Genomic DNA, 22,578 nt, shown 5'->3' on the forward strand with positions numbered 1-22,578 from the left:
GTTCTACTGGGAAGCAAAGAAATTGCAACTATGAATGCATTTCCCACAGCTGGTGGCCCCCATGGAGGGAGACTGGCTCAGAGTGCTCAGATACTGACAGATCAGGAGTCCCCTCCCCTACCCCCCGACCTGGGATTGTGACAAGCAGAACTGGAGGGATTTCTGGGAAGCAAATGCCCCAATTTTCCCACCAGGCTCATGCTTTCAATGAGGAAGAAAGGATGATACTGGAGTGCCACCTGCCTGCCCCTAAGGTTGTATCTCTCTGCTCAAATTGGGACACAGTGGGTATTGATGATGATGATGCAGCCAGATGTGCCTAAGGGATGGGTGGAAATGATGGATATGGGAGGTCTCTGCCCTTGGATGCCTTATGCCATCCTATGAGAAACCTGCATCACAGCTACCCCCCACCAACCCCTGCTCATTCCTGGGTCGAGGTATCTATCCTGTGTGGAACTCCCCAGGAGCTGGAGTAACAGGGGGGCTAAAATGGAGGCAGAGGTAATTCTGAAGCTTCGGGCAATGATGTAGGTTGGAAGAAGAGCTGCAGGCCTTGCTGAGCAGAGAAGGGAGTAAGCTTCCAACTGAGCATTTACTAAATGCCGGGCCCTATGCTGGGTGCTTGACTATACTGAGTCCTCATGAGACCCTGGAAAGAGAACCATTCATCAGCCCCTCTTCACAGGTTAGGAAATTCAGTCTCATTGATGAGGAGAGACTGGCACACAGGGAGTCAAAGGAAGATCCTGATTATAAGTTGGGTTTGCCCAACCCCAAATCCTACGGGGACAATAGAGAATGCGTGGGCTCTTGGCATCTGTGCACTAGGATGGTGGTAAAGTGGACCAAAAGGGAATTGAGAGCGTGCTGAGGAGGGTACCTGATTGTGACTAAGTAGATCCTCATTACAATTTAATTCTGCAAGCTTTTCTGAGCATGTGTCCTGTGCCAGGCACTGAATTAGGCTCTATAGGACTGCAGAGATTTTTGTCTTGAATGGATTCACAGAAACCAGAACTTGGTGGAACTATTATCATGGAGAACTTTGGATGTCATGTAGAAAACGTTATACTCTGGCCAGGCATGGTGGCTCATGCCTGTAATCCCAGCACTTTGGGAGGCTGACGTGGGTGGATCACGAGGTCAGGAGATCGAGACCATCCTGGCTAACACGGTGAAACCCCGTCTCTACTAAAAAATACAAAAAAATTAGCCGGGCGTGGTGGCGGGCACCTGTAGTCCCAGCTACTCGGGAGGCTGAGGCAGGAGAATGGCAGGAAACCGGGAGGCGGAGTTTGCAGTGAGCCGAGATCACGCCACTGCACTCCAGCCTGGGTGACAGAGCAAGACTCCATCTCAAAAAAAAAAAAAAAAAGAAAAAGAAAAGAAAACGTTATACTTTATCCTAAAATCAATGAGAAGTTGTCATTTTTTTTTTTTTTTTTTTTTAACTAGGAGAGAACTGTGCCAGATTTGGATTCTGGGAAGATCACTGCTCCATGTGGCAGATGGGTAGATGGGAGCGAGAGGACTAGAGCCAGCGATGCTGGTTGGGAAGACTCTGCTGCTATTCAAGTGAGAGGTGATGAGGGAGGGACTCAGCTCAGCAGTGAAAGAGAAGTGGGATGCAGAAAACTGACAGAATCTGGGAATGGAGTCAGAGGTGGGGAGAGGGAAAAGGAGGAGGCAGAGATGAGGCCTAGGGATGGGATGGATTTTGGTGCTGTTCGTGAAGATGGGGTACACAGGTGCAGGTCATGGGCGTGGGGGCAGAGATGGCGAGCTTGGTTTTGGATGGTGTTACGGACTGAACTTGTGTGTTCCCCCAACTCCCCCAAATTCCTGTATTGAGGCTCTTAGCCCCTAGTGTTGAAGATGGGGCCTCTAAGGAAGTAATTAAGGTTAAATGAGGTCATAAGGGCAGGGCCCCGATCTGAGAGGATGGATGTCTAAGAAGAAACACCACAAGGCTCATTCTCTCATTCTCTCATTCATTCTCTCTCTCTCTCTCTCTCTCCTGTGTGTGTATGCACCCAGGAAACCCCATGCAAGGCCATGGTGAGAAGAAGGTAGCTGTCTGCAAGCCAGGAAGAAAGCCCTCATCAGAAACCAAATTGGCAAAATCCTTAACCTTGGACTTCTAGCCTCTAGAACTGGGAGAAAACGGGGTGCTGTTCTGCCTTCTCTAGACACATGGCCTCCTATTCTTAAAACAGTACAACTGTTATCTTTAACCCAGGGGACACTGTGGTATAACAGTGTTAGTGTAGGAAAGATGGGCCGGCCTTCTGTTATGGGGTGAACTGTGTCCCCCAAAACAACGTGTTGAAGTTCTGACTCTGGTACCTATAAATGTGATCTTATTTGAAAACAGAATTGTTGCAAATGTAAACCACCCAGTCTTTTTTGTTTTTGTCCTTCCACCTTTGACTTTTTATTTGAGGGGCAAAGCCAATCATTCTCACACCCTCCTGGTGAGGAGCCCCCTCTACTATAAAAAGGTGGGTGGGTTGAGTCCCCAGCTCCCCCATGTGACTCCCTAACCCAGGGCATTTTGTTGTCAGCAGACTATACAGGTAGGTGGGTTTGAGACAGCTGAGAGGGAAGCCATATCAAAATGTGTAACAGGAAGACTGAAATGCAAGTGGAGAATAGATGTGGAAGCCACCAGAGTTTGGGTTGAGGCTGAAACCATGGAAGTACACGTGATCAACTGCAGAAGGTTCTAGAAAGAGGACCGAAGGCTGAGGATAGACTCTGAGGGGCAGTGGGGAGCCATGGAGGAGCTGTGAAGGAGCAGCCAGAGAGGTAAAAGGAAACCAGGAGGTGGAGGTGAGAGGAGCCCAAGGAGCAAGATGGACAAGGATAGGGAGTCACATCGGGGTGCCGGGGACTCAACCCACCACCTTTTTAAAGTAGAGGGGCTCCTCACCAGGAGGGTGTGAGAATGATGGGCTTCACCCTTCAGATAAAAAGTCAAAGGTGGAAGGGACAAAAACAAAAGAGTGGCCCACCCAATTTAGCTCCTTGAGTTTTCACTGGGCCAGGTTCCAACACACTGTGAGGCCTCCAGGCTCCCATGAGCCTGATTCTGCCTCCTGCCACTTCTGGCTCTACGCCCTGCACCGAGGCCTTACAAAGCCACCTCATTTCTCTGCCAGTCTGGGGAGGGAGGGCCCTAGGTGGGGAGTGCTGGTGTAAGGCAGGGACCTAAACCCAGGGCCTATCAGAGCACCTGGAGGCAGATCCAAGTGCCTGGCCTGGAGGACAGGAAATGTGGAAGGTTTGGCTGGAGAGAAACTTTGGTGACACCCCCAGGGGCAGGCACCATCTCTATGCCAGGCAATGTGCAAGGAGCTTTGAGATCTCATTTCATAACAATGCTCTCAGATTGGCATTGTACAAGTCGGCGAACTGAGGCTCAGAGAGACCACAAGACTCAAGGTTACACAGCTGGGACCACACTGGGATTTACTAGGTCTAGTGCAATTTCAGAGTCTGTGCTGTTTTCTAGAATGCATTGCCTCTGTGCAGAGAACCTGACGTAGTCCCTGTGGGTTTGCCATGTCTCTAAACACGCAGACTCTCCTTCCTAATTTGTCACGGCTCCAAGAAGTCCTGCTGACACCTAGTCCATGAGTGGCATTCACATAGCGTATGCTTTATACCACATCCAGGCTGCTAGCTATTATAATCACAGCACCCAGCAAACTATTGGTCACATAACAAAAGCTTACCCAATACTGGCTGAGTGAAATGGACAAATGAACTTGTGAACAAACTCCCCAACCTCCGGTGACATGGAATCCAGGCTCATGATACTTGGTCTATTTGACTGGGGCAAAGCTTTGGCTTCTATAAAGATTTTATAAGGAATTGAAATTATGTAACCTTGGGAGACTTCTGGTGCAAGGGGAAAATCCATGGGCTTCTGAAGCCAGGGAGACATGGGCTCAAATCCCAGCTCTGCTACTTTCCACACTTGTGTGTGACCTCAGGCAGATTACTTCACCCCTCTGAGTCTCAGATTCTTCATCTATAAAATAGCAGCCAGTGTATCATTGTAAACAATGAATGAGATGAAGTAATGTCTTTCAAATCAGTGGTTAGCTATGAATCCTTTCTTAAAAGAAGGCTTACAAAGAGCAAAAGAGAAGAAAGGAGAAGAAACAGAGGCAGGGTGGTCAGAACCCTCCATCCTGGGCATGCCCTATCCCACCATGGATGTCCCCGGAGGGTACCCCAGGTCTTTGCAGGACACGGAAAATCCTGAGATAATGAACATAAAGCTCTGGCACATAGCAGGCTTTCAACAAGTGGTATGTCCCTTTCTTTTCCAACAAAATTACACCAAATGCATCTAATTCCTCTCTCCCACATGAAAGCCCTTCAAATATCTGGACACAGCTCTCAAATCTCCCAAGTCCACTTCCTCCCCTGAATAAACATTCGGGGGCCATCGACATTTCTTACAGGAATTGTCTTAAATCCCCTCCTTATCTATCCCAAGCTGAGGTCCCACATCTAAGCTCAATTCTCTGGTGCCCGCTCAGGGCAGGATAAGGCACAACTAACTTCCTGGGATAAATTCCAGTAGCTAATTGTTTTTTAAGTCTTAAATCATGACTTGATATTTATTCCCACTTTATCTTATCCTACTAATTTAGTCAACGGCTCTACCTCACCCAGATCTTTCCGCACTCTGGTTGCTGACTGGTATTGGCATCCCTTTCAAGTTCATGCTGTTTACATCTTATTCAAACCATTGGCAAAATACGGACAGATTAAGGACATGAGGATGACATGGAATCATTTCTCCCTGCTTTTGGGAACATTCACTGCTGAACATCCATAGAATTTGTGAAATGGGGGAAAACTTAGAAAGTCTGCATCCATCTCCATTCCCCTTTTCAAAGTAGTGAGGGACAGGGCTTGGACCTGAATCAAGGTCTCCTGATAGTTTTGTCTGGTGCTCCTCTCATAGCCCCACAGCTGCTTATGTGTAACTTTATGCACCAGAACAGCCCACTCATTGAACTACCTGTGTACTGGCTCATTAGTTACTCACTAATTGCTTTGCAATTTGCAACAGTTCTTATGTTCACATTTCTTAATCTAACCATCTTCACAGGACCCTTATGACCTAGGTTGTATTATTATCTCTATTTCACAGATGAAGAAACAGATCTTGAGAAAGGTTCCATGACCTGCCATGGAGCTAGAAAGTGACAGAACCAGGATCTGCACTCAGAGTCTGTCACCCCATAAGTATTTTGTCTGTTGTTCTGCCTTCCCTAGACACATGGCCTCCTATTCCTAAAAAATCTCAGTATAGCTGTCATCTTTACCCCAGGAGACATCATTGTATGACAGTGTTAGTGTAGTACGGGCTAGCCTCCTGTTATGGGGTGAACTGTGTTCCCCAAAAAGACGTGCTGAAGCTCTGACTTCTAGTACTTATAAATGTGATCTTATTTGGAAACAGAGTTGCTGCAAATGTAATCAAGTTAAGATGAGGCCATACTGGAGTAGGGAGGGCCCTTAGTCTAATATGCTGGTGTCCCTATAAGAAGAGGATAGAGAGACACACAGGAAGGTGTGTGATGACAAAGGCAGAGACTGGAGTGATGCAGCTACAGCCAAGGAAGAGCAAGGACTCACAGCCACCACCAGAAGCTAGGAAGATGCAGGGGAGGATTCTACCCAGAGTGGGGGCATGGCCCTGCTGAGCCTTGATGTCAGACTTCCAGGCTCCAGAATGTGAGAGAATAAATGTCCACTGTGTGAAGCCAGCCAGCCCAAGAATACGAATACACCTCCTGGGTACCTGTACCCAGTTTCGAAACAGAGTACAGGTCCTGGAGCAGGAAGAACCTATGGTACACTGGGGGTATGGTGTATGAGCCACACACTGAAGGGACACCTTCTTCCTGCTCCCTGGGCCCCTGTCTCCCTAGTAGCCACCTAGTCATTTTGAGGACTTAAGGCTCACTTTTGTGACAAAGCCCTTTCCTGATCCCCTTTCAGACATTCCTGAAAAGATGTCTGCTCCCTTCTCTGTGCTCCCACTGGCACTGTCCAGGCAGCTCTTTTGCACGCCACTTCATTGCTTTCCCCTCCATCTCACCACTAGAGCACAAGTCCCTTGAGATGACGCCTAGACTTGATGTGTCTGTCCCCCTTGCACTGGTCTAGCATCTGGTACCTAAGAGGCGCTTAACAGTAGGGACTAGCATTAGCTGTTCTCGGCCAAAGGGGGTTTGGAAGTCTCAGAAGGGTGATGTTGAGGGTATCTCCTGGGCCCCAGGGTTTGCAGTTCCCTTAATGCCTATTCTAAGCAAGAGATGAAGACTCTTGTCTGCATCTTTCTCAGGCCACCAACAGTGGTGTTTATCTGTTCCTAGCCCTATGCACAGAGTCACTCACTCATCACATGCAACCAAATAGGGTAGCTTGGGAAGCTATTGTCCTCTCTAAAGATTTTAAAAATAAGTGAGGCCTCTTAAAAGTCTACATGAACCAGGTATGAATTGGGGATGGAACTGAGGTGTGCATCTGATGCTGGGTGCCTAGCATTTTAAGTGTTTTATCCCAGATAATCCTCAAAACAACCAGAAGGCCCTCAGAACAAAGAGGCGGCTGGGGCTCAGAGAAGTGGAATAACATGCCTAAGGGGGAGGAAGCTAGTGCAGGGGAGCACCAGGATCCCATGGCCGGGCGCAGTGGCTCACGCCTGTAATCCCAGCACGTTGGGAGGCTGAGGCAGGTGGGTCATTTGAGGTCAGGAGTTTGAGATCAGCTTGGCCAACATGGTGAGACCCCGTCTCTACTAAAAATACAAAAATTAGCCGGGCATGTTGGTGTGTGCCTGTAGTCCCAGCTACTCAGGAGGCTGAGGCAGGAGAATCATTTAAACCCGGGAGGTGGAGGTTGTAGTGAGCTGAGATCGTGCCATGGCACTCCAGTCTGGGCAACACAGTGAGACTCTGTCTCAAAAAAAAAAAAAAAAAAATTCTGACTCCAAATCCAGACCCCAAGTCTCTGACTCCCAGGACACAGTTCATCTGGCTTGCCAAAAGCAGTTACCTTCATAAGAAGCCTTGAATCCCAGGGAGCTGCCACTGCCATCAGTCTGGAAGAGGAGCCACATTTGATGATTGGTGCTGACAATGAGATCCGGGACCGATGTACCTGTCAGGCTGGCAGGAGAGAGATATTTAGAGGTGTGCTCTCCACCACGACACCCGAATGAAATGATTGCCTGACTGACGATATTTAAAGGACTATCCAGGATCCAGGCCCCACTGTGTTTCTGACATTGGAGCCCAGCAGCATGCTCTCCATGTGCTGGGAAGACTCATCCTGTCTTCCACTTGGCCGTGGGTAGAATCTCATCGGTTGAATCTCAACTTTGGCTCCCTAGCCCTGACCCCTGGGCTCACAAGGGAGATCTGTGTCCTTACTTGCTCAGGGACAGGGAGAGTTGGAGCCAAATCCAATCAAGGGGGTGTCCATATTCTTGCAACTTTTGATCTCTTGCGTGACCTGTATTGCAGAAAAGACTGCCCCCACCCCCACCTCCTTGCTGTCTTTATGTGGATTTCTCCTCCCAGAAACCCATTTCCCCAGGTGGAACCCAAGCCATTCTTTCAATGAGACATCTCCTTCCATTCCAGGATAAGGAACAAGGCTTAGAGTACAGTCATTATCTGAGGGCCACATTCTTATTGAAGAAGAGGGTTTAAGCATGGGTGTGGGGGCGGGGGAGATTCAATTCAGAATCCCAACCCCAAGCACCTACCCATGTAAGATACTGTGCTTATCAATTTCCTACCCATTATCTCATTTAACGGCCCTGTTGCCAGGAAGGTAGGGGTTGTCAGCCCATAGTACAGATGAGAATATGGAAGTGCAGAATGGGCAGTGGCTTCCCCAAGGTCAACCTGATACAGTGGCAGAGCCAGGAGTCCCCTGTGCAGGCTGGGATTTCCAGAAGAAATCCAACTTCATTCTTTTGTTGAGATCAGACAAATTATCAGCACAGATGGAGGCAGAGGGTTGTGGAGTGGGCAACTGAACTAATGAGTCCTATTCTCTGCTTCACCCAGGGTCTCAGAGCTTGGGAGGCTGTCGAGTCAGCTGCAGAGAGGTCATCGTACCATGGGGGATATGGAAGTGGAGCTGGGATAGAGCACATGGGATCCAATAGCCTGGCCTGTGTGACGTCCCTGAGCCTGGGCTCTGACAAGCTGAGTAAGGATTGTGGCCAGGCCAGTGCTGGCTCCTGACTCTGTGGTGCTGATGAGCAAGGGAAAAGGCTGGGACCCCTGCTTTTCCTCTGTTTGACTCAATTACAACACCAGGCTCTGAGTCTACCATTCATTTGCTGTGGGACCTTGGGCAAGTGGTTCAGCCTCTCTGTGCTTTTTCACTCTATGTTAAATGAGGGGATTGTATGGTGTGATCCTCAATAGCCCTTTCAAAAGCTCTGCTATTCTAAGGTTGTTGCTATGTCAAAGCACATTGGGATTGTGGGAGGAAAGAGAGCTAGGATCCTAGTCTTTTGGGCACAAAGAGCTGAGGCACCATATGGGTCAGTAAACTAGGGCAGAAAATGAGTGACAGGGATGCACCAAGTGAGGGGGAGAGGTAAGTGTGATGGTGAATTTTATGTGTCAACTTGACTAGGCCACAGGGTACCCAGCTATTTGGTCAAACATTATTCTGGGTGTTTCTGTGAGAGTACGTTTGAATGAGATGAACACTGAAATCGACAGACTGAGTAAAGCAGACTGCCCTCTCCAAGGTGGGTGGACCTCATCCAGTCAGTTGAAGGGCCAGACAGAACAAAAAGATGGACCCTCCTCTGAATAAGAGAATTCCTCCTGTCCAATTGGCTTTAAACTGAGACATCAGCTTGTTTCTGGCTTTTGAACTTGAACTGTAACATCAGCTCTTCCTGGATCTTGAACCTACTGGCATTTGAACTGTGACTACGTTATTGACTATCCTGGGTCTCTAGCTTCTTAACTCACCTGGAAGATCTTGGGACCTGTCAGTCTCCCAAAATCACATGAGACAATTCCTTACAACAAATTATCTGTCTATCTATTTGCTATTTGTCTGTCTGTCTGTCTGTCTATCTATCTATCTATCTATCATCTATCAATCATCTATCACCTATTTATCATCTATCTGTGTATCATCTATCAATCAATCGTCTATCTATCATCTATTTACTATCTATCTGTCATCTATCTATCTATCTCTATCTCCTATTGTTCTGTTTCTCTGGAGAACCCTCACTAATACAGTGAATTACGCATGGAGGAGAATGCCCTGTGGGCTCACGTTCCAGTCCTTTGTCTGGGGAAATCCCAAGTCCCAGCCATGTCACCTGATTCAGTGGGTACCATCGGATAGGATGAGTCATGTAACTGCCTGTATAGCATCATCTCCAGGTAGGTGTAGGGAAGTTGCGAAAAACACCCAGAAAAGAACAGTCTCTGGACAAGCCAGCTGTTACTAAATGGCCATTTCTCATTCAGCATTAGAACCAGAAGGAGATATCCTGGAGCTAGCCTTGTTGGGAAGGAGTGTGGCATGGGACATTGTCCTTGGCTGAAATCAAAAGACAGGAACTTGACTGCTGGTTCTGCTATCAACCTTTTCTGAAACCTTTGGGTCTCAGTCTCCCCATCTGTTAAAAGAGAATAATAACACTAGGGCTTAAGCGAGATAATCGATGCAAAAGTTTCCATCCCAGTGCCTGGGAGCATGGTAGGTGTTTAATGTTGGTGACTCTCCACCTCCTTCCTGGAAGGGAGATGGATGTGGTCAGGGTGTTTGTCCCTGAAGCTAAGCCACATGTCCCGAACAGAAGCATTTCCTGACTTTTTTTTTCCTTTTTTAGACAGGCTCTCACTCTGTCACCCAGGCTAGAGTGTAGTGGCATGCTCTCAGCTCACTGCAGCCTCAACCTCCCAGGCTCAAGCTATCCTCCTGCCTCAGCCTCCTGAGTAGCTGGGACTATACAGGCGCGCACCACCACATCCAGCCAATTTTTGTATTTTTTGTAGAGATGGGTTTTCACCATGTTGCCCAGGCTGGTTTCGACCTCCTGAACTCAAGCAATCTGTCCGCCTTGGCCTCCCAAAGTGCTGGGATTACATCAATGCACCACCACGCTTGGCCTTTTTCCTGGTTTTCAAGTCAGGCTATTGGTGGTGGGCAAAAGAGAAGCTAAATGGCCCCCAAGAGCACAGACTCAACATAGTAGAATCCCATGACAGCTTGATATTCTCCTCTCCCTTGTCTAGAACACGTCACACTGGTCTTTTTCGGCGCAGGAAGTGTGGCCACTATGTCTATATGGTCCTGATTCTCTGAAACCATCCATTTCCCAGGGAGTTCTGAGCATGCAGAAAGGTTAGCAACTCATTTCCATTATCTCTGTCTGAGGTCAGGCTGCCATGGCTGGATGTGGCCTGGAGTAAAAACTGTCAGGGTGGCAGAATCCGGGTCTGCATGGAAGCACCCAGCCAGTGGAAGGCTCCAGGTTCATCCACAAAACCTCCATGTCCCCTGCCCGCTAACAGACTGCTCATTCTGTTCACATTTCATATGAATTCAGTGAGAAGGTGCCCAGTGCTCTTTTCCCCTTGGTCAGAGTAGAGAGAGGTGGAGGGATTATTGCTGAAACTAGGAACACTGCAGGACACTGTCTTTGCTGTAGTATGGTCTAGGGACCAGGCAGGACTCCACAAACCCCACCCCACCAACCACAGCTACCATCCCACCTTCCAAACAACATGCCCCACTGCACTTACATGTAGAGAACTGTCTTCTGGTCCCCATCCTGACCACCATCACCGACCGTCAGGGTGTCATAGCCCCTCTCCAAATCAAACTCCTCAAAGGCGAGCTTGATCACCTGGGGAGGGAACACAGGGTTAGGAGCAGGCAGGGGCTGTGAGGAAGCCTTCCAAAGCCTTGAGGGGAGGAAGGATTTTCTGTGTTATGTCCCAATGCTCAGAGTCACTGGTGACACCATCCTAAACAAACTGACCATTTCTGTCCCACTTTAATGAGTGTGAACTAGTTCTCTCCAGGCCATGCTGTCTCCAGGGCCCCCTGATGTTTCTGAAGATGTTCGTGGCACATCTGGTCAATTCTGGTGGCTCTCACAGCAACCGGGCACATCTGGCCGACAGCGAGATGATTAGACTCTTTCTTCATGCCTTAATGCACAGAAATCCCCGTGGGCTTGTTGGCAATTTTTCAGGCCACATGTGGAATCTCAGCTCTCTTGCCCCCAGGGACCTGCAGAAGTTTCTCTCATCTTCTCCTCTGCCTGCTTTTCTCCATCCTTTTTGTTTATTTGTTGAATAAATGAATGTTCTCAGAAAGAGATTTCAACAAGATTCCTCCCTCTTGTTTTAATCCTGCCTTCCACAAATATTTACTAAGCACTCCCCATATGGCAGGCTGGGCGGTGGGTTTCCACAGTGAGCACGACACGGTCCCTGCCCTCGGTAAGAAGGGGAGATAGAAATGCAAACTGATAACCACAGCACTGGGGTGGGATGGATGCTACAGGGGGCTGTGGGAGCGAAGAGCCTATGGCTCACCCTGCTGGAGTCAGGGGCAGGCGCTACTGGAGATGGGGGTGTCTCAGGAAATTCTAAAGGATACTGACGACCCCATCAGGCCAAAGGGGAATGCTTGGAGAGGGAGGGAGGGGGATGCTCTGGGAAGGAGTCAGGTGCACAGGGCCTGAGCTATGGCAGTGATAGAACATTCCAGAACAAATTATTCAGTGTCTGTTGCTAGCAGATCTACAAACTGAACATACCTGCTAGCTGCCTGGCTCTGGGGGATAATGTGACTGGGCCTTCAGTGCAAGAAGGTGACTTGGGAAGGTCTGGAATTTGAAAAGTTTCCCTGGAGCTTGGTTCAAAAGGTCTCATACCTCTACCTTCCAAAATTAGAATTTATCCCAGGGGAGGAGCAGTAGAGTTTTAAATAGTGGGTGACAGGGACACATAAGTGTTTGAGAAAATGTCAGTGTGGCAGTATGTGTGGAACTGATCGGCAGGAGTGAGGCTGGTGGTGAGGACGGTTGCAGGCTTTTGTGGTAGTGCAGGTGAACGATGGAAGAGTAGCAGTGTGGACGGAGAAGAGGGAAGGTCTTAGTGATATTTAGGGCTTTGTGACAGGATGCATGTGGCGCTGAGGGGAGGGAAAGATCTAGGGTAAGTTGCAGGTTTCTGGCTTGTGCAACTGTTTGGGTGGGGGATGGTGCCATTCATAAGGACAGGACACACACAGGCACCCACTTCTGATGTCTAATCTGTATCTCTTTTTGTCTGTTTCAATCTGATGATGATCTTCATTCCCTCAACAGGGAGACTGAAGTTGCTCCTTTGCTTTCTTTTCTACAACTCAAGGAGTATATAATTTCCGTGGATATTTTTTCCTAGTTGTGGCTGACGCCTTCTGCAGGTTTCCTCCATCCAAACCAAACAGTCCAGCACCCACATCCCGCCAGGGACCCTGCAGAGCCTTACCCCAAGGTGCTTTCTCAGGTACACCAGAGGCAAACTGACACATCCCTCATTCATAAGCCTGGGTAGTGTCTATGCAGGGCCCCTCTGCAGTGGCCTGAGTCACAGAAAGATGCATCTCTGGATAACAGTATGTGTGAGCACGTCAGTGGGTCTACAGATAGACACAGAAGAGGAAGGAAGGAATTGCTTTTGACTGGGAGAAAGGTTAAAGGAGGCTTCTTGGAGGAAATGAAACCCAGGCTGAGTTTGGAAGATGAACTGGAGTTCAACCAATGGATATGGAAGGGAAAGCAACCCAGGCAGAGGGAAGGGCAGGGGTGTGGAACAGGATGACTTGTCCAGAGAGGTCTAACTACTGAGTAGTTGTTTAAGTGAGGGGGTGGTGGAGGGTGGTGATAGAAGAGAAATAGGAGAAGTCAGATTATGAGAGGCTGCTGGTAATGCTAAGAATTTTGGGCTTTGTCTTAAGTCAATGGGGAGTTATGGAAGGGTTGGCAGTAAAGGCATGACATGAGATTTTTGTTCTAGGAGCAGGAGCATTGAGGGAGAGTTGAAAGCCAGGAGCCGAATTCGCAGCAAGGTCTAGGTGAGGCGGGATGTGGGCCTGCAGCAAGGTCTAGGTGAGGCGGGGTGTGGGCCTGCAGCAAGGTCTAGGTGAGGCGGGATGTGGGCCTGCAGCAAGCTCTAGGTGAGGTGGGATGTGGGCCTGCAGCAAGCTCTAGGTGAGGTGGGATGTGGGCCTGCAGCAAGGTCTAGGTGAGGTGGGATGTGGGCCTGCAGCAAGGTCTAGGTGAGGCGGGGTGTGAGCCTGTAGCAATCAGTGTTTGGAGCAAGTTATTAAAGAGGAGATGGGATTTGTCAATAGTGAGTGAGGACTCCTTGGCTCTTCTGGGTTTCCTATCCAGAATGTTCCCTGTTGGCATCATCATGGGATCATTTCATCAGGCTGGGATCTCCTACCTCTCTCTCACATTCCACACTCCTGCTTTACAGAACATTTCCTGGAGTCTCATTTCCTAGCATGAAACACAAGGAGGGCATCTCTGCACCTGCTCCCTGCTGACTGCCCTCCACTGCACAGCCTGTGTGGCCACTTGAAGTCCTGGGCATTCACACCAGGGCAGCCTATCCATGACCCTGACTTACACAGGTTCTTCCCGCTCCCTATCACTGCCCTAGCATATTTCTCCTCATCCGTGAGCCTGACTTGTCTCAGTTCTCTCTGACTAACCTTGACAAGGGGAGCAGCCACTGCTCAGCCCCTTCCTCTCGTCTGTTTTAGCACTTACCTGCTGGACTGTGATGGGTCTGTTCACTTATTCCTCCACTACACCATGAACTCCTGGAGGGCAGGGGTCAGGCCTCACTGCCTCTGTACCAGTTCCTGTCGGTGGGCCAGGCCCATGTCAGGGGCTGACAAAATGTAGACTGGGAGAACATTTTCCAAACCTTTCCTGCTTCTCTAGCATGGATGGATTGCTAGGCTCTCAGACCCCTCACAGTGGTTACCATCTAGAACAAAGGTTGGCAAACTTTTTCTGTAAAGGGACAGACAGTAAATATTTCCCCCTTTGTGTGTCATGTGATCCGTGTCACAGATATTCAGCTCTATTGATGTAGCATGAACATAGCCATACACAACGTGTACATGAATGGGTGTGGCTGTGTTCCAATAAAACTTTATTTACAAAACAAGCAAAGAGCTGTATTTGGCCTGTAGGCTGTAGATTGCTGATCCCTGGTCTAGGAAATTCTTCAAGACAATCATAGTCTGTGATTATCTTCTCTTATGAGACTTCATCACTCCAAGAGCTGATACCAAAATGTGCTCAATTCTGTTCCGAACGCTTTACACATATCAACTCATGAGAAACGCAGCACTGTTGCGGGAAGTCAGGGACCCTGAATGGAGGGACCAGCTGGAGCCATGGCAGAGGAACATAAATTGTGAAGATTTCATTTTAATATGGACATATATCAGTTCCCAAATAATACTTGTATAATTTCTTACGCCTGTCTTTACTTCAATCTCTGAATGTAAATTGTGAAGATTTCATTTTAATATGGACATTTATCAGTTCCCAAAATTAATACTTTTATAATTTCTTATGCCTGTCTTTACTTTAATCTCTTAATCCTGTTATCTTTGTAAGCAGAGAATGTACGTCACCTCAGGACCGCTATTGTGTTAACTGCACAAATTGATTGTAAAACATGTGTGTTTGAACAATATGAAATCAGTGCACCATGAAAAAGAATAGAATAACAGCAATTTTCAGGGAACAAGAGAAGACAACCATAAGGTTGTCTGCCTGCGGGATTGGGCAGAATACAGCCATATTCTTCTTCTTGCAGAGAGCCTATAAATGGATGTGCAAGTAGGGAAGATACTGCTAAATTCTTTTCCTAACAAGGAATATTAATAATTAAGACCCTGGGAAAGGAATGCATTTCTGGGGGGAGCTCTATAAACAGCCATTCTGGGTGTGTCTGTCTTATGCGGTTGAGATAAGGACTGAAATAAGCTCTGGTCTCCTGCAGTACCCTCAGGCTTATTAGGGTGGGGAAAAAACCCCACCCTGGTAAATTTGAGGTCAGAACGGTTCTCTGCTCTGGAACTCTGTTTTCTGTTGTTTAAGATGTTTATCAAGACAATACCTGCACAGCTGAACATAGATCCTTATCAGTAGTTCTGAATTTGCCCTTGTCCTGTTTCCTCAGAAGCATGTGATCTTTGCTCTCCTTTTTGCCCTTTGAAGCATGTGATCTTGTGACCTGCTCCCTGTTCTTGTATCCCCTCCCCTTTTGAAGTCCTTAATAAAACTTGCCGGCTTTAAGGTTCAGGTGGGCATCACAGTCCTACTGATATGTGATGTCATCCCCGGAGGCCCAGCTGTAAAATTCCTCTCTTTGTACTCTTTCTCTTTATTTCTCAGCCAGCCAACACTTATGGAAAACAGGAAGAACTGACGTTGAAATATTAGGGGCGGGTTCCCCCAATACAGCACAATAGCTACTTTGAGTACCTCCGTTTCACAAATGGGACAGGCTAGGCACAGAATTTAGGCAACTTGCCTGGGGTCACACAGGTAAGTGGTAGAGCTGGGACTCCCACCAGGCAGTCAGAGGCCAGGCTCTTTGTCACACTGCTCTACTGCCTCATGGTGTTCCAACAAGGTCACAGGCCCACAAGGTAGGAAGCATGACTTCAGCCTCTGTTTTCTCTCACACTTTCCTTGAATTCTTTTTTCTGGGTCCCAGCAGGGGGTCAGGAAACAGCTGCTGCATATAAAACACCACAAGGCAGGTAGTGTCTTCTGCTGGAGGAAGGGCCTGGGCTCTGCAGGGACTGAGGGGCCTGGCTGCATATTCTCATCATATCAGCCCCTTCCAGCCAGCCCTGGGGCAGAGGACACTGCTCACCCAGCCACCTCCAAAAACGGAGTGTATGATTATTATGCCTATAATGGAAAATATTGCTTTGAAGGCCAGAACCCAGAGCTATAAAATGATTTACATCACTGGTTAGAGCTGCCATTGATGTGAACCACATTTCAGAGTGCCGACCCTGATGCAGGAGCTAATTACACAAGAAGACTGTTCAACATACACAATGCTGCAGTTTCAGGATGAGCCTCTAGTGCACAATGTACTAGCACTCTCTTTTTTTCTTTTCTTTTTTTCCTTCTCTGCTTTGGCCTTTGTTTAAAGACAGGCTCCTATAATGACTCATTAACTAACATGCAGATCAATCAAGCTCACAAAGCGCCTTTCGGAGGCAGGAGAAATGGCAGCACATGAAATAAGCATGATCAAAGAGGCACATTTGTATACAGCTCAGACACCCAATTTAAACCCATTAGATAAATGAATAAACAAACCCATCATCTAGGACATAATTGCTGAGCACCTGCCATGTGCCAAGCCCAGAGCTAGCTGCTTCCCATAAGTTATCTTGCTTGCCTGACAATTTAGAGCAGAATCTAAATGCCAAGGACATGGTGCCGATGGTGAGTGCTGGAGGAGTGCAAAGAGGAGAGAGATGGAAGGGGGTCCATGGAGGAGGTGGGTCTGGGCCTGGCGGGATGGAGAAGGGTGTGTGTGGGCTCAGCCCAGGCTACATTGTGAGCAGTGAAGGGCCAAGGAGAGTGGGACAGGAAGAAGAGCCTGGCTGAGTCTGCAGGTGATTTTACCCGCAGCCAGAGCAGGCAGTCTGGACTTCATGGTCAAGTCGATGGGAAGCTATAATGCAGTGTGAAGGGAGGATTGGAGGCAGAGAGAGACCAGTGGGAGGCTGATGCAGGGTCCAAGAGCATGAGGAGAAATTAGGGGGTGTCACAGCCACCTTGTCCTGAGAATCATGGGGGATGGAGTGGGACCCTGGAGAACATTCTCCCCTGCCACGTGCTGTCCAGGATCAGCCAAAAGACAAGACTCTGGGTGCTGCCAGCCTGTGCCCAATGCCTGCACAAGGCTGCAGAGGATCTGCCAGCTCAGGGCAGTTTTGTGGGAAGCTAGAGTCCCGGGAGATGTAGACTGAGGCTGTTTAGTTTAAGGACTGCTTTGCTACAACACTCTCCTAACTGGGCTGTCTGTCTCTGCCGCCCATCCTTCACTCTGTACTGAATGCCCTTAGCGCCTCCCTATCTCCTACAGCAGGGGTTGGAAAACTAGCTCTCAGACCAAATCTGTCCTATAGCCTATTTTTATATGTGGACCTGTGGCCTTTAGTGTTAAGAATGATTTTTTACACTTTCAGTGAGTGAAAAAACAAAACCTACATACAACATAGAAGAATATGGAGGCCGGGCACAGTGGCTCATGCTTGTAATCCCAGCACTTTGGGGGGCCGAGGCGGGCGGATCACGAGGTCAGGAGATCGAGACATGGTGAAACCCCGTCTCTACTAAAAATACAAAAAAATTAGCCGGGCGTGGTGGTGGGCGCCTGTAGTCCCAGCTACTAGGAGAGGCTGAGGCAGGAGAATGGCGTGAACCTGGGAGGCGGAGCTTGCAGTGCCACTGCACTCCAGCCTGGGCGACAGAGCGAGACTCCGTCTCAAAAAAAAAAAAAAAAAAAAGAATATGCAACAGAGACCTTACATGGACTTTAAAGCCTAAAATATTTATTGTCTAGCTCTTTACAGAAAAAGTTTGCTGATGGCTTCCCTAGAGCAATGGTTTTCAAACCTGGCTCCCGGGTACCCCAGGGTTCCATAAAGGTACTCCAGGGCCAACCCACAAGTGTGGAAGAGGAGCCAGAGGAGGGAAGCCTCTGCTTAAACCGAAACAGCTCCGTTTTAATCTAGTTCATATTTTGGGATGCTGTGAACACCACGGATAGTGGGTTACTTAATGTCCCTTCCTCCATTTATTTCTTCCTAACAGAACCCCAACTTTATTGGGAGTGTGGCAATGTATGTATCTTGCCAACCTCGGAGCTAAAGATGGCTATGTGACAGAGCTCTGGGCAATGAGACATGGGTTGAGGAGTCCTCAGACCATTTCCTCATCCTTCTCCTTGCTTTTCCTGGAATACAGATGTGAGGACAGAGAGGGAGCAGCCTTCTTGTGATCATGAGGATGAGAGTCACAGGAAAAGCAGCAGAGGGAAAAATACAAGAAGCATGAGACCCGGAGGGAACCACCAAGCCAGCCCTGGACTTTCTGCCTCTGGACTTTTGGTATGTGGAGAAAATAAACAGTGTGTTGTTTAAGCGTCTGCAGAGGAATTTTCTGCACCTCCCAGTCAATTACCACCTAATGGCTACAGGTTCTGAAGACAGGTGTTCGTCACCACAGAAGAGTTTGCCAACTCTTGAAACTGCAGGATAGAGTTCAGCAGCTTGGCTTGAAAACTGTGGGCTTTGCAAGGCCTGCCCCTGCCACTTCCTGGTCAGCTAGAGGCCCTGCAACAATGCTGTGCTCCAGCCTTACCTCCCATATTTCTCCTCAGAGCATTTCTCTGAGCTCCTGAGGGCTGACCTTGGCCCACCCAGCCTCAGTTTACAATGTTGCTGCCAGTGTAACTATTAGCTCCATGAAAGGAAGGGAACTCACTTTTCCTGGGCACAGCTTGAACCGTGATTCCTTCCAGGATCTTGCTGAGGCCCTAGGGAGGAGCTAGAGAATTAACTCCTGGGGTGAGGAGGAGGGGAGGCCAGTGGGAAGGCTGAAGACCCGAACTCCCAGGAGTTCAAGGACAGAGGCCTCCAGCAGGGACTAAGACGGGTCAGACGTTCTGGAACTTTGGTCACTACCTCAGGTTTCATTTTGGTGGTTCTGAGAGCAGTAAGTCCTTCGACTCATTCGCTGACTCATTCACTTATTGATTGACTGATTCATTTATTCACTGATTCATTCAACAGTTACACATTTGCCAAGTGCTGGGCTTTGGAGGGGTATCGTCAGGCAGGATAACATGGCCGCTGCCCATAGAGACCTCAAAAAGTTTCTAGAAAGCTTCACAGCAGACCCTGAGTACACAGACTGCAACACAGTGTGATGAGGGCTCAAACCAGGGAAGCATGGATGGGAGACAGGAGGGGCACAAAATCCTGGCTATCAAGGGGGCAGGGTTTGTCTTCAGCAACAGAGAAGGTGTGTGGGGATACCACATGGCCACAGCCAGATCTGGGGGAGGGGAAATGCCAGCACATGATTTGGAGACAGCTGTAAAAGGGAAAGGAATGAGGCTTTGGACTTGAGGAGGCTACTAAAGGGTCCCCCAGACGTGAGAGGGGCTGTGGAGGCACACGGCAAACCTCTGATGGCAGGCATCTTGCACAGGGCCTGGCACAGAGAGGGTGTGAGTAAATGTTTGCTGAATGAATAAGTGAGTGAACAAATGGGCCAACGAGTATGTCCCTGACATTTGCACTAGCTGCTGATCACCTGCCTGGAGAATTATTTCTCAGTTCTTCAGGTCTACAAAAGAGTGACAGTGATAATCCCCAAGGAGTGAACAATCAAAACGCTGTTATCTTTGGCTTTGAAATTCATATAATGAGCTTTCCTTTCCCTCTTCCTTCCATGTCCCCTCCCTCTCCCTCCCATCCTCACTCTCTATCTCTCTCCTGTCTCGCTTTTCATTCTTTTCCAGCAAAGGTGGATTAACTATCCTGATCAAATCAAGTGAGGCTCATGTGAAAATTGGATCAAATGTTTTGTGTTCATACTGAGAAGCTGCAAAAGAAAGACAGATGTGTGTCGGTAGGGGGCATCGAGGCAGGTCTGGGTTTCAGTCCTGTCTACGGCTTTGTTTTCCCACGAGGCTGACCCGAAGGGACCTAACAAGAGGAGGCCCTGGAGGAAGAAGGCCTGAATCTCAAGCCCGATATGGGCAGAACCATCCCGGAGGGGCTCCTCCTCCAACCATCACTCACATGTTCCAACATCGCTGAGCTGCTTCTCTATGCCCAGCACTGTGCTAACTGTGGAAGAAATCAACAAAGTGCTATTCCTGCTTTCAGGATGCTCAGGAGCGACGGGGGAAATAGATTCTAAATGCAAGAAAACAAAAAGTGCTGTAGGAACAGGAAGGAGCAACACGTGATGAAGTTAGGAAGGCTTCTCAGAAGACAGGTTGTTTGGACTGCGTCTCAAAGACGGATAGGAATTTGCCTGGAGGAGAAGGGAAGGCACACTGGGAACAGGTGTGCCCAGGTCTTAAAGGGCCAGATGTGTCTGTGAACCTGAGTTCAGTGTGGCTGAAGCTGGAGCTGCCCAAAGGGAGAGATGGGGCGGGGCGGGAGTGGTCACCGTGTTCTTTGCTGGGAGAAGGAGTTGCACTGTTGACAGAAGTTTAGCTGGTCAGAACCACCAGGGTGCTCTTTAAAAATAAGTTCTGAGAATGATGTTTTCCAGTTTCATCCATGTCCCTACAAGGGACATGAACTCATCATTTTTTATGGCTGCATAGTATTCCATGTTGTATATGTGCCACATTTTCTTAATCCAGTCTATCGTTGTTGGACATTTGGGTTGGTTCCAAGTCTTTGCTATTGTGAATAGTGCTGCAATAAACATATGTGTGCATGTGTCTTTATAGCAGCATGATTTATAGTCCTTTGGGTATATACCCAGTAATGGGGTGGGGGGAGGGGGGAGGGACAGCATTAGGAGATATACCTAATGCTAAATGATGAGTTAATGGGTGCAGGAAATCAACATGGCACATGGATACATATATAACAAACCTGCACATTGTGCACATGTACCCTAAAACCTAAAGTATAATAATAAAAAAAAAAAATAATAAGTTCTGGTACCTACCCTAGACCCACTGAATCAGATCTTTGGGGAAAAGAGCTCGGGAATCTGTGGCTTTAAAATGTCTCCAAGGCATTTCTGATGAAATTTGGGAAAAATTATTGTAGGTAGATGTTAATTAACGTTAGATTAATATTATAAGGACTGAGATAACCCAAATGCCCAAGGTGAGGTTAACATTGCCCAAGGACATCCCAGTTGAAGGGAGGGCATGGAGGCTGCATGTGGAGTAGGCCTGCAGCGCTTGCTCTGAGCCTTCTTTCCTTTGTTCCTTGAATCTATGAAGTTTCCAGGAGGATGCACTGGGGTGTTTTTATTTGCCTTACTACTAGTTTAGGGAGTACAGACATATCCTTAACTTGCCTCTCCAATAAGACTGTAAGTTCTTCCTGTTCCCACAGTGCAGAGGTGCACAGCCCATAGATGCTCAGTTAATGCTGGTGTCTTGATGTAGATTCTTGGCCATTCCCACACCATAGCATCTCTGCTTCTCTCTTTGGGCCTTCTCATTGCCCTTGGAGGGCCCCAGTCCCTGGGACATTCCTAGCTCCTTGCCAAGCCCAGGTAGCAGGGGTCCTACAAGAGAGATGGAATTCTAGGAAGGATCCTCCTGTGCAGGTGCTGGGGATGCATCATAATCATTCCATGACTACGAAGAGACCAAGGGGACACATGTCCCTCTTACACTCCCACAAGCAAACTTTTCAGCCCCTTCTCACAACAGCATCTTTCTCCCTCTGCTCCTTGTAAAGGGAGCCCTGCATTCTCAATCCCATGGCCCTCTCACTCCAGAATCTCCCTTCTGTCACCATCCCTCTTCTTCTATACCTTCACTCTCTCCCTCTTTGCTTATTTTTTCCTAAGCCTACAAACATACTCCAGTTCCAATATTTTAAACACATGCCCCAAAGTAACCCCAAACTTTCTCTCTATCCTACGTCCCTCGCAGGCTACTGTCCATCCTGGTCTCCACAGCCTCACCTCCCATCCATTTGCTTCCCACCCCACTGCTGTCTGTTGCTGCCTGTGGAGCTTCACCGCAAAGTCTTCATCCAAGGACAAAGCCAACGGTCTCCTTCTAGCACTTTTCCAGCAAGACATTTGTCATCGTTGCCATGATCAGACATGCCCTAGTTGGAAACTCTTCCTGCGTTTGCATCACGATTCTCCTCCTGCCTCTGAGACTGCTCCTTCTCTGCTCTTTCACTGGATTTTGCTCTTTCTCCTGTCACGATGGTATTCTCAGATCCATTCTGAATTTTCTTATTCTCTTCAGTCTTTCCAAGAAATGTTGTCCATTCCTTAAGCTTCTATTCTCACCCACGTGCTGAGATAACACCCAAACCTCTCTCTTAAACTCAGATTTACCCAGAGTTTCCATCCAGTATATCCAAATGACATTGAATGAACCACAGACATTCCAAATGCACCGTTTCCCTCCTGACCCCTGCAAAGCATGTTCCTCCATCTGTATTTCCTTTTTAACTCTCCCACTGGACCAAGCCAGAAAGCACTAAGTCATCTTTCATCTGTTCATGGAATAAATATAGGCCGAGTACCTACTATGTGCCTGGAACCATGCTGGTCACTTGGGATACAATATTGAATGAGACCTCTCTTCCTCCCTCAGCTCCCACATCCAATCAGCTACCAAGTCCCACTCTATCTCCTAAATCTCTCTCATCTGTTTTCCCCTCCACATTTCCAAAGCCTTGGTGGACGCCCCCATTTTTCCT

At 48.2% G+C, this 22,578-nt stretch overlaps 1 protein-coding gene across 10 annotated transcripts in view; it reads right to left on the minus strand.

Annotated features, from left to right (window-relative positions):
• The window catches only part of CSMD2 (CUB and Sushi multiple domains 2), a 701,208-nt gene that overhangs the window by 317,274 nt on the left and 361,356 nt on the right, over positions 1 to 22,578 (minus strand). For 9 of the 10 annotated variants that reach the window (XM_032160157.2, XM_032160160.2, XM_032160159.2 and 6 more), the window contains 2 exons: positions 10,833 to 10,936; positions 7,090 to 7,202 (listed from right to left, as the gene is read on the minus strand). The exons of the other annotated variant lie outside the window; for it this stretch is intronic. In XM_032160157.2, coding sequence (XP_032016048.1) covers positions 7,090 to 7,202; positions 10,833 to 10,936 — 217 coding nt within the window. The remainder of the gene's footprint in view (positions 1 to 7,089; positions 7,203 to 10,832; positions 10,937 to 22,578) is intronic. 10 annotated transcript variants of the gene reach the window in all.

This window comes from Hylobates moloch, unplaced genomic scaffold, assembly GCF_009828535.3.
Source record: "Hylobates moloch isolate HMO894 unplaced genomic scaffold, HMol_V3 SCAFFOLD_8, whole genome shotgun sequence".
Lineage (NCBI taxonomy): Eukaryota > Metazoa > Chordata > Mammalia > Primates > Hylobatidae > Hylobates > Hylobates moloch.